Source organism: Elaeis guineensis, chromosome 1 (genome assembly GCF_000442705.2).
Source record: "Elaeis guineensis isolate ETL-2024a chromosome 1, EG11, whole genome shotgun sequence".
In the NCBI taxonomy this organism is placed as follows: Eukaryota; Viridiplantae; Streptophyta; class Magnoliopsida; order Arecales; family Arecaceae; genus Elaeis; species Elaeis guineensis.
In genome coordinates, this window is record NC_025993.2 from 139,396,931 (window position 1) to 139,409,862 (window position 12,932).

The 12,932-nt window shown below is 36.3% G+C and overlaps 1 protein-coding gene and 1 pseudogene across 1 annotated transcript; both read left to right on the top strand.

Moving 5' to 3' along the window:
* Positions 1-708: 708 nt before the first annotated feature.
* LOC105060382 (uncharacterized) lies at positions 709-6,675 on the top strand. Its single transcript, XM_010944056.4, is given in 9 exon segments — positions 709-1,022; positions 2,677-2,848; positions 3,046-3,095; positions 3,680-3,980; positions 5,250-5,438; positions 5,524-5,581; positions 5,584-5,705; positions 6,281-6,356; positions 6,359-6,675. Coding segments are annotated over 9 exon segments (1,320 nt in total). The 5' UTR covers positions 709-837; the 3' UTR covers positions 6,526-6,675.
* Positions 6,676-11,326: 4,651 nt separating this feature from the next.
* On the top strand, positions 11,327-12,133 carry LOC105060381 (uncharacterized; annotated as a pseudogene).
* Positions 12,134-12,932: the final 799 nt, after the last annotated feature.

Genomic DNA, 12,932 nt, shown 5'->3' on the forward strand with positions numbered 1-12,932 from the left:
TCTGTACAAAGCCAGAAATACGCCTTCGGATAATATTGCACATGCTTCCAAATTTGTTGATTTTAATTTAATTTTATTTTTATTATTTATTATTATAATCTTCAGTATTCTTTCTACAATAAGAAGATTAAAAAATATTGTTAATTTTTTTAATCTACATTCGAAACTCTATAAGCACTATCTTAACATTTTCTTCATCTTCGGAGCTTGCTTGGCGTCTCGCCTTCACCCTACCGCCTCCTCCTGCCGTCACCCTGCAGCTCCACCGCTGCCTCTCTCCCTCCCCTCCTTTGCGACCTTCTTTTTCGGTTAGAGAAAAAAAACCTTAAAACCCATGGTCCGGACGGTCTTCCCCTTTGGTTGAAGAAAAAATTCTGAGGCCCGCGACCTAGCCCAGAATAGAATGGGCTCAGGCCTGAGAAGGAGGGTCGAAGATCGAGTCGGACCGAGCTAGAGCCTAAAAATTACTGTTATCCCCAGAGCTGAGTCTGGCCTGTCCGATAAATGGATCAGTTGCATCCTACATAGAAATTATTTTCTACATTGCATGCACCGCATGATCACACATCACCGGTCACGATCGTTCATTTTTATAATAATATTTTTGAGCGGCTGTGACTGAAGATATGTATGGCCATGTGGTGCATGTACGATTACCACCTATTTTGATTCCATGCCAACTAACCCAAATTATATTCCTTTCCCATCTTAAATCCTCGGCCGCTTCGGCATCTCGGGGCCCTCCTCTCTCCGGGTTTTGTTTGAATAAAACCAGGCAAATCCTCTCTCTAGAGATCACTAAACTCCTCTCCCATTCTTCTTCCTCTCTCGCTCGCCATGGCTTCGATCTCGAAGCTCGCTAACCCTAGCTTCGCCGCCTCCGGGGCGCCCCACTCCTCTCCTACTCTCCTATGCGATCCCAAGCTCTCCGTCAACTTCCACTCCGGATCTCCGGTCCGGAGGGGAATCTCGCCTCCGCGGCTCACGATTCGAAGAGATCGCCTAGAGAGGAGCTCTTTGGTGTGAGTTTCCCCCATCCTTCTCTCTTTTACTTGTTCTAGATTTTTTATTCTGGTTTTCCTTTCCGTCTGGAATGAGCTGTGGATGGAGGATTTTGCGGTTGGCTTTATGGGTATATGATCTTCGTCCTTCGATCTTTCGCTATCTCTAGTTTTTTACTGATTGAAGCTGCTCCAAAGATTTCGACTTTTGAGATATGAGTCACTTCGAGAGTTATGAGACCTGGTTTATGTATATTGATTCGCAAGTTTTGGTGAGATTTGGTATTGTGAATCTTCGTATAGTGTTGGCCTTTGATTTTCTCGAGGGTGATGATCGTGAACGGAGGTTAATGCTAGAATTTTGATCTCTCGAAGCTGCTTTGATCGAAGAGTCGGATAGCTTGGCTTGAGTTGGATTAGTCTGTTGATGCTTTATTGGTTCATATATCTAATTTTACGCTTAAGAATCCTATATAAACCCTGCTGTGCAATTGAGAGTTTTCCATTGGGATGGATTCTGACCGTAATGAGTCGTTTGACGGAGATTTTTCGGCTTTCTAGTTTTGTAAGGGGTTCACAAATTAACAGGATCATATATTGAATTTGATTATGGTCCGGAACCATCTGAGGAGTTTATTAAAGGCATTTGATCTAATTTAGGCTAGTGCGACTGCAGAGAATGAAAGTTCAATGGAACACTGTTGAATCTAAGAAATGAAAAGATCCAAAATAACTAACTACGAACAAATAGCCACACATATAAGTTTTGGTCATTACAATTTATTAGAATTTAGATATGCTTGGTGATCTTAACATATCGAAAGATTTTCATTTAGTTCAATTTATGCAATGGTCTTCTCAAACCGTAGGTGATAAATTGGATCTTTTTGACTTCATAATTGCATCACAAGTGACAAGTTTGTGGAATATTTTTTGTTTCCTCTCAAAAATAAAATAAGCTCATTGAGAGACTCTTTTTTAAGGTTGATTTGGAACGTCTATGAGTATGATGGTTTGCTGACTTTTCAGTTTGAGGAGTTTCTGATACCGATGTTTAGGGAATCTAATGATCTTTTCTTGCTTTGCAAGACAAGTCTGATGCCAGTGACACGTGGTGCAGGGCAAAGTAGGTAAAGTGGCATTGGGCAAAGCTTGATAGTAGGTTAATAGAATGCAAGGCTGACAGTACTGCAAATGGGAGTGGGTATTAATATTATCAGTCAAAAGGAGGGCCTTGAATCATGCCTTGTCTGTGGATCTGATTGCTGTTGCTTAACTTTTCATCCCATATTTTATGCTAGGATGGTAAATGAAAACTGAAAAAAACACTCTGCTGGGTAGAAGTGTTACAAATAAATAATTACTGTTGAGGTGAATTAAATTGCTAAATTGTAATTTGGACTTGACAAGCTTTGCTAATGGCGGCTATGTTCCTACAATGGAAATTTTGAGGTTAATGAGGGTCTAGAAGCGTGAAAATTGGTTTGAGCTATAATTTTTTGAGTTGATTTTACACAACTTTAAAACCAACTTTATCATTGACGGTATTTAGATTTTGATTGGCTCCTTCTGTATATATATCATATTTTGCTATAGTTTTCTAGCTTGAGTGATATCTAGATTTCTTCTCTTTGGTAGAATCTGACTTTATTTCTTATTTACTCTGAGAATCCAGAGTGAGGTGCTCCAAACAAGATGGAAATGGTGCCCCAAATAAGAGAACAACCCTCCATGATCTATATGAGAAGCAAGGACAATCTCCGTGGTATGATAATCTCTGTCGCCCCGTAACAGATTTACTGCCGTTGATTGCAAGTGGTGTCCGAGGTGTTACTAGTAACCCAACGGTATTCTCTCATGATAATTTATGTATACATGCAAAGGTTTTCTGTTTCTCTAGAATTTAGAATCATCTTCAATATATAGGTAATATACTCCCTTGTGTATGATGTGGTGTCCATGAATACCTGCAAACTCATCGATTCTTTACTTTTATTTTGAGCCTGTATCATTGGCATTTGTTTAACAGTATCATTTTTTGCAGATTTTCCAGAAAGCAATATCATCATCCAGTGCCTATGATGAACAATTCAGGTACAAGCTGTTGATATATCTGCTTTAAACATGTGGGATTTGCTTAGAACTGAACTCATCTGCTCAAAATGTCAACAATACTACATACAGTAGCCTCAGAATTACATGCCTAATGTTTATTGCTGGTTCTGGGTTTGAGCGGTGATTGAACTTTTTAGTTGGCCTATCATATATTCATTTTTTCCTTAGGCAGGTTCTCTTATCACTGAGTTTTTTTTTTTACTAAATGAATTATCCACCATGTTCAGTTTCTTATGTAAAACATCCCCAAGATCTAGTGGAATAGTTGTGATCTGCTAGTTGATATTTGATAGAGGTTTTCCTTGTCTTTTTAAGTATGTGCTTAAGCCTAGCTGGTTAAGAAATGTCAATTTAGTAAGATTTGTTACCATCTAAAACAAATAACTAAAACAGTGTCATTTTTTCCTGGTGATTTATCGGGGGCCAAGAAAAAAGATACCATCAAGCACAGAGATGCCATCATGAACATATAACAATTTATCTTTATGATTTACATAATTTTTTTTTCTGCAGTTTATTTTGAACTTTTATGAATTAAGTCCACTTGTTTATGGGTTTTATAGACAGCTTATATCAGAAGGAAAAGACATAGAAAGTGCTTATTGGGAGCTTGTGATCAAGGATATTCAAGATGCATGCAGACTTTTTGAACCTATTTATGATCAGACGGATGGTGGTGATGGATATGTATCCGTTGAAGTCTCTCCTAGACTTGCAAATGACACAAATGGCACTGTTGAAGCCGCAAAATGGTTGCACAGATTGGTTGACCGCCCAAATGTCTACATAAAGATCCCAGCTACTGCAGAATGCATTCCTTCCATCAAACAAGTTATTTCACTTGGTATAAGTGTCAATGTTACAGTAAGTTCAGTTGCATACACAAACTTGTATTCTTATTAAACAATCTAGTTACAATTTGACATTTGTTGCATGTTTACCATCGATTAGAATGTTCAAAAAAAAAAAAAAAAAAGTTCCTGTCACTTGAATTTTGATCTTCATATCACAGCATTCTCTTGATTTTTAATTTTTATTAGAAAGATCATCTCCATATGTCATGTCTTGGTATTAGACCTGCTAGACTATTACTTTCTGAATACCATTGGTATTGGTTATGGCTGGGATTTTTGATGGGGTTAACACTACCACTGGTACCTTCTGCTATCTTGAAGCTCCTATTTGCATTATTTGAAATGATAACTTGTGCTGTCACATATCTTTATTGTATGATCTTTTTTTTCTGATTCTGGTTAGACAGGTATACCTTTCCAATCTGTTTTTTACTCAGTTCATGGTTTCCTAGTTGAAATTATCATGATATTATCTCCTAAAAGGAAATGTTAGTCAAATTAAACACTTAGTCAAATTTGTCGTTGTCTTGCAATGGTGCTTCTAAGCCTCATGTACAATGGATCTGCTAGACTCTTAATTTCTGGATGCCATGATATTGGTTATGGCTGGGATTTTTGACCGGGATAACATACTACTGGTACTCCTATTTTTGTTGTTTGAAACAATAGCTGGCGCTGTCGCATGTCTTTATTGATTGATCTGATTTTTGCTGATTCTAGCCAGATGGGTAAACCTTCTTAATCTGTTTCTATGTCAATTTATGTTTCCTGGTCGAAATTTCTTCGATATTATCTCCAAAAAGAAGTGTTAGATAAATTAAACACTCATTCGAATTGGCATTGTCCTGCAATGGTGCTTGTAAGCCTCATTTACAATATCATAGCCACCTGTACTATTGTTATCTTGCTTCTGCTTCGGGCAACCAAGATCATATAACTTATACCTTGATGTTAGAAATAAAACTGGATGACTTTTTCTCATGCTGCAAATTATGCTTATTTATATGAAGGTATTCCTTTGGTAGTCTAGGGTGTTTCTGTGATCAAGCCAGCACCATCTCTTGCTTTGTTTTTCATTAGTCCAAATTTTTTGTCATTGGATGTAAGTCTCACTGTTTGTGTCTGTGGTTGTGAATGACACAAAATGAATCTTCTGTATGGATTGTCTTCTAATCAGTTAGAATCACTTGTTGACATACTTATTGCATGTCCTTCCAGAGCAATACATGCTAATCATCTGATGCATATATATTACTGATCTATTGTCCCTGATGAACAGTTGATCTTCTCACTACAAAGATATGAAGCAGTTATTGATGCTTACTTGGATGGTCTTGAATCTTCGGGGCTCAGTGACCTGTCTAGGCTTACAAGTGTGGCTTCCTTCTTTGTCAGTCGTGTTGACACCCTTGTTGATAAGATGCTTGAAAAGATTGGGACACCTGAAGCTCTTGATCTCCGTGGAAAGGTAAAATCTGTTGCTTGTATCCCTATTAACTAGGAAATCTGTAGGGACGCCTACCGCCTGTATCTTAACTTTTGAATTCCTGCAGGCAGCAGTGGCTCAGGCAGTGCTGGCATATAAGCTTTATCAAAAGAAATTTTCTGGTCCCGATGGGAAGCTTTGGCAAAGAAAGGTGCCAAAAAGCAGAGATTGCTGTGGGCATCAACTAGCGTGAAGAATCCTGCATATCCTGACACTCTATATGTAGATCCTCTCATTGGACCTGATACGGTGAGCAATAGCAACTTACTTCCCAACAAGCTATATAAACTGTTCTTCATCTCTCATCAGACCTATACGCCACAATAGTATTGTATTTAGACCTGATATTTTGTTTCTGGTACATATCCGTAATCCAGAACCTGTTTCATTTCAATGAGTGCACTTAGAATTGCAGCAATGATCTCCCTGTTTTGGAGATCAAACTGAGTTAGCATTGATTTGGAAATAAGTTTCTCGAAAAATTAGCAATGATTTGTGAGGATACATTTGATCTCTATGTATATGGTGGCCAAACAAATAATTTTTGACCAATACAGTGAACTATTACCATGTAACACAGGTGCTGACTAATTATCAGATTTGCCTTCTTTTAGGGTTTTGATTGCACCAGTCTTTTTTTCTTGGTTATGAACAAAATCTCAGCTTGCAGGTGCATTGTTATTTTGTATTTGGGGTCTATGCACCAACCAAGGAGAATCTGGGGCTTAACAGATTTCGTTTTCTTATTTATGTTATTGAATTCAATTTTCACCAATGATTTCCGGTTTTATGTTATTGTATTTAATATTGATTTTCGATTTCAGGTTTCAACCATGCCAGACCAGGCTTTGCAAGCCTTCATTGATCATGGCGTTGTTTCGAGGACGATTGACTCAAATGTATCGAAGCTGAAGGCATTTACAGTGCGCTTGAGAAGATAGGAATTGACTGGATTGAGGTTGGGTCACAACTTGAGGTGGAGGGCGTGGAGTCCTTCAAGAAGAGTTTTGATAGTCTGCTAGTCACCCTGAAAGAGAAGGGCGATTCTCTCAAGTTTGTCAGCCTGTAAATTTGTGATTAGCCGGGTGCCTTTCCATTCCCTGTGGTTGGTGACCTTAATAAATGATCTTAATAATGTTGGTTTTGGTTCTATTTAGATGTAAATTCACCTGTTTTGTAAGATGCACTTTAAAAAATATGTGCTCTTATTAGTTTACAATGTGCTCTTAAATCTGTGTCGCATTGGAAAGTTACAATTTACAGTTGCAGAAAAAGCGAAATGGCAAAAACAGAACAAAAATCACAAAAAGGAACAGAATTGTGTAGGAAGCAATAATATTTTTTTCAGAAGCTAGGACGCAATAACTTAGTTCTAGACCTTGTGATTCTGGTGTCTGTTACTTTATTTTCTGATCTGATCTATTATTCAACTACTAACTATTTTTCTGAATAATTAATAATTGTAGGAGTTTACCGTATCATCGTCAACTGAATGACTAGAACATAAACATATAATGTTTGAGGGACAGTTTATTATTATTTTTTCAGAGTACGAGTATTATGGTATGTTGTCATAAAGAGTCCAGGAAGGATTAATAATGCAATGGTTTTTCTGTGTTTGGTCTCAGGATCCATGGTTTTTCCATGCTAGGTTTATCCACATTACAATGACAGACATCTGCAGTTTTTTTTTTTTTTTTTTTTTTGGGTAAAGAATCTGCAATTTTGACAGATGGGCTTTCGGAGATATCTACTTCCCCCAAAAGCGTGGTGGTGGTCGAGGGAAACCGGACCCCCTTTGTTTGATTAACGCTAGGTGATTTTAAAGAATTTTTGAACGGCCTTATGATGCATGTGGTGTTGTGTATGGTTTGTAATTTGATAAATGCATTAGTTGAGTGATATCCAGCAAAGATGAAGGCTCTGTTTTGATTCTCAAATACTATGTGCAATTTCAATCTACATGAGTGCAATTGATGTGAATGTGAGACATGAGATGAGGTTCCTGATCAACTAGCTGCACCATACCATATTCTATGCAAATGTGATAGGAGGGAAAATCACAGAAACTTCTCTCTAGATTTGGATCATTTATATTTAGATTCCAAAATTTTAAAAGTGTCAACTAGACCTCAAACTTTCAAATGATTGCAATATGGTCTAGCCTAAGGGTGCAAACAAATTGAATTGCTCGCAAGCTGCTCGAGCTCGACTCAAGTTCAAGCTCAAGTCAACTTAATGATTATCAAGTTTGAATTGAGCTCGCGTAACTCAAATAGTTTTTCGAGTTGAGTTTGAATAGCAGGATACTCGACTCGAAAGCTCGTGAGCTTACTCGAATTTATATATTTTTTAATAATATTATTTTATTTATAATATATATATTATTATATATATTATAAGTAAATTGAGGCTTCATTTCGAGCTTGAATATGGCTCAATTAACATTCAAATCGAACCAAATCGATCTCGAGCTTTATTATTTTTCATCGAGTCGAGTAACTTGAGATGTTAAAGCTCAGTCGAGTTCGAGTATTTTGAGTCGAGTCAAACTCGAGCTTCCAACTACTTGATTTAGCTCAGTCGATTGTATCCTTAGACTTTAGCCATCTATTTTTTGTTAGAAAATATTATCACATGAAGTCATCTCTTAATTTAATTTTTATAAAATCCATGACTACCATCCGTGGTAACTTAGCAAGAGAGTCTTGTTTTGGTGGAAATTGAAAGAAAAACATCTGTGCTAGTGGATGAATGATTTCATTCTTTGAGATCTATGCGGTGGATGGATAACAAAAGATTGAGCAATTTAGGATCCAGAGTGCTTCACGATTGGTGCGGATAAATGAATGCATAGAATAGATTGCTTTACGATTAATGCAAATATACGTCGAGTGATTTGAGATCTATATATGTAAATGAACGATAAAAGATGAAATGCTTTTAGATTTGTGTAGATGGTGAATAATAGAGTTTTGAGATCTATGTAGATGGATGGATAATGAAGGATGAACTATTTTGAGGTTTTGCAAATAGATGAATGACAAAGGCTAGAGTACCTTGAAATCTGTGCAGACAAATGAATAATAAGAATGAAGTACTTTAAAATCTGTGCAGATGGATGGATAAGAGAAAATAAAATACTTTGAAATTTGTGCGAGTGCATAAATGATAGAAAATTGAGTGCTTTGATATTTATGCAAACAGATAGATGATCAAGAATAGAGTACTTTAAAATCTGCAAAATAAATAGATGATAGAGAACGAAGTGCTTTAAGATTTGTATGGATGAATAGATAATAGAGGACATATGCTTGAGATCTATACAAACAAATGGATCATAAATAAAGCACTTTGGAATCTATGTATGGATATGTGATATAACGAAGTTCTTTAAGATTTGTGTATACAGATGAATGATTGAAGCCAAAGCAATTTAAGATCTATCTTAGCAAATGAATGACAAAAGATGGGATGCTTTAATATCTATGTAGGCAGAAAGATGATAGAGAATGGAATACTTTGAGATTTGTATGGATAGATGAATAACAAAGACAATCTCTTTGGAGTAAATGTATTTTTGTTCTTTTTCTCATTCTTAGTATCCAGATAGATGATTGGGCCATATTACAACACATTTGAAGTTTTGATGGCTATTTGACATTTTTAAATTTTGGGGTCTAAATATAAATGGTCTATATTCGAAGAGTTATCTCTATAATTTTTTTTCAAAAAGATAATTTGTACCATTCCAAATGAACAATTGTGCGTTCTTCCTGCTATCAATTTTTTTTATAAAATTTGAACTCATTTTGTATATCCAATTAGTAACCTCGACGACTAAACATCTGTCTTCTCCTTTAACCATTTCCTACGTGGTGGTACCGTCTATAGATCAGAACTTGTGGAATGCTTCGCCATTCTGTCAGGGTTGAGACGTCGCTGGACGGGCTATCATTTACTAGTACTGGTCTGATCCAATAAAAGGTAGATAAAAAAAATAATAATAAATTCTAAAGCAACATTCAATCATTATACCTGATTGAACGAGAATGATGTTGCAACAAAAATGAAATCTAAACTACCATTTTGCTATTGAGAAGTGATGTTAGGAAACAGGAGCAGATGCTATAATATTAAGAAGTGATGTTAGGAGTGACATCTAAACTACCTTTTCAGCCTAATGATTGTATTAGAGACCTTTTAAGTGTCCTATTCTATGAGTCGATGATTTAGGTCATGTTTGGATGCTGGTTATGCCATCATGGTTAGGAGTAAGTAGTTTAACCAGCCAAACAAAAATCTAAAATATTGTGCTAAAGTTAATCGGTTATTATTTTTAAGGAGGTGTTTGCTATGGAGTGATTATCCTAGTCAAAGGTAATATGGATAGAGGTGATGACATCATCGTAGTGTAATAATTTGATATGAGATGATCATCTCAAGATTAAAGATGATATAAGTAAAGATAATGAAGTCACTATATTTAATTACACTACAATGATCCTATGTAATAGTGATCTCAAATTACCTCCTAATCTAGTGATAGGATATTCGTCCTTGAGGTTGGGTATCCATGATCATCTCATTGTAATGATCTTGGACTAAAATTTAAAGACAAAAATGCTTCTCAGTCCAATTAAAAAAATTTGTTATATATAATATTAATATTATATATTTTATTATAATATATATTATATTATTAATCATATTATTATTTATTGATAATTTTAAATCATAGTTGAAATATATTATACTATTTTCTACCTATATAATGAAATTATTTAATATACTCTTTTTATTTTTCTTATTTTTCTAATCAAAATAAATATAATTATTAAAAATAATATATCTAAACAAAAATAAAAAAAATATTAATTCTATAGTAACAATTAATATATCTTTATATATTTTATTTATAATATATATTACATTATAATATATTATTAATCATATTATTATTCATTGATAATTTTAAATTATAGTTGAAATATATTACTATATTTTCTACTTATATAATGAAATTATTTAATATACTCCTTCTATTTTTCTTATTATCCTAATCAAAATAAATATAATTATTAAAAATAATATATCTAGATAAAAATATTAATTTTATAATAATATCTAATATATTTTTATAGGATTTAATAATTTATAGAACTAGTATATATATTTTTATGGAATATACCAATAAATATATCAATATTTATTATAATATATTTTATATGATTAATAAGTATATTATAAGAAATGTACTAAAATAAATATATATTATATTTTTATTGTATATTATTGGTGGTTTTATGTTGTATAGCCGTGATCTTGATATCAAATAGGTCACTCATAGATATATAAAAATATTAAATTGCTAGAATATAGTATGTCATACATGGTGATATTAACGGAGGGTCAGGATCATTGATTATTTAAATCATCTTGATGATCCAATTTAGATCACCAAATGCAATCTAAAATATAGTCCAGTTTCCGGAGAAAGATGAAATAAAGTTAGTCAGCGAGATTCTCTACTCTATCTCTATTTTCACAATCTATCTTGCTGATCCTTAAATTATCAAAAAAATATGAGCGATTCCAAGTTAAGTTTATTTGTTTAGCGAGTGAAAGCAATAAATATCTTTTTGCGTATCCCTGATCCATTATCCGATATTTAGTTAGAATCGTGAGTGGATGGATGGATGGATGAAGTCGAAGGGATAAATGATCATTATTTGACTCAACTAACATATATTTTTATGTTAAATTTCTCAAATCAATATTGCATGAGGTCAGTAAATCTATATCTATATTAAAACGGTGGCATCAGCCTCGGTCCGCCGCGTGTGATATTTTTCTCAAATCAATATTGTATGAGGAACAATAAAAGGCTTCGAAGGAAGGATTTCTATTTTGTCTTTTTCGAGAGCCGCGGAGAACCGACGGACAGAACGATGGTGAATACCGGAAACCCAGCGGCGCCACTCCTCCCTCCGCCGCCGCCTCCGTGCCTACGGCATCCCCGCCTCCCAGATCGGAGACCCCTACCACGAGCCTTCTGCATACGTCCTCCTTCCGGCCTACCCCGTCGGCCGGGACCGCCGTGGCCCCTCCCGCTGCTGCAGCTCCTTCCTCTCCACATCTTCCCTCTTCATCTCCTCCATCCTCATCGCCTTTGTCGACTTCTTCTTTCTAGGTCGCCCGCCTCCGCATCTCCCCGCTGCCCCACACCGCCATTGACGTCTCCCTCGGTCTCCAGATCCGGGTCCGGATCCAGGACTTCTTCGCTCTGGACTACCTCTCCCTCGCAGTCTCCATATTCTACCTTGGCCGGCAGCTTGGTAACGTGACCTCTGACGGCGGGCATGTGAGGGCAAGGGGGGTGTCGTATGCCGACGCGGAGCTCGAGCTTGAGCTCGACGGGATCGAGGTCCTCCATGATGCCTTCTATCTGAGACTAAAAAAAATATGATGGAAGAAGGATCCTCAGCAGGCAGCGCCTCTTGGCCTCTTCGTCCGCAACCCCGCCGGGCATCCTAAACTCCGGCACCAACTCCTACAATGCTGCCGGCGTCTCCTTCCTCCCCACCATTCCCGCGACCTCATCCCACCAAATGGCTCGAATGGTGGAGTCGGGTCGTTTAATGGGGTAGCGACGCCGGCAATCGATGAGTCGATTTCAGTGGTGGGTGATGGTGGTCGCAGCGGCGGCCAGCGAACTGGGAAGGGGAGGGTCGGTGTCAAAAGGCGGTGAGATCTCTGCGAAGTAAGGTGGGGCCACTGATGCACATCATCTGTTCAGTTAAATGCTCGAGAAAAAACAGCTCTTCGGAGAATCGTTGAGATGAGCTCTTGAGGCTGATGGGGTCTTAAGCTACAGTTAGCCCAAGGCTAATATATATGTTGCTTCAATTTTACGATGAAAATAGAAAGAGAAAAATTAATTAAAAAAAAAAAAAAGAATTGTGGGTTCTGCTGCTTAGGGGTTTTTTTTTTTTTTTGACTTATTAAGATTTGGTTAGGAGAAAGAACATCCAATCCAAAAATGATTTTTGAATTCAAGAAAATATTATTTACGAAAAATAGAATTCAAGAAAGTGGGATATGGTGTCACAAGGAGTGCTGAAAATGTTTGTGCAGAAGGATTGTAAATTATTATAACATCTAATGTGGAAGAAAAATAGAAACTGAATTTAAGAGGCTGGATTTAGTCATAACTAGTGCTTTTGTTATAAAGATGATTTCTTCCCATGCATTGCATGGGATCATAAACTAGTTTGTACGATGAAATGGAATGAAAGTAAAAATGCACATATAATATGATAAAATACTATGCAACTTTTATCTCGTTCGACAGAATGGATTTGCCTACTCCCTCGAACCCCTCTGAAGGTCGCATCACTTCTCTTTGCCAGGTGGTGAATCCATTATTCCTAGCACCAGTTTTCTATATCAGGTTGGTTTCAATATCTGCAGCCT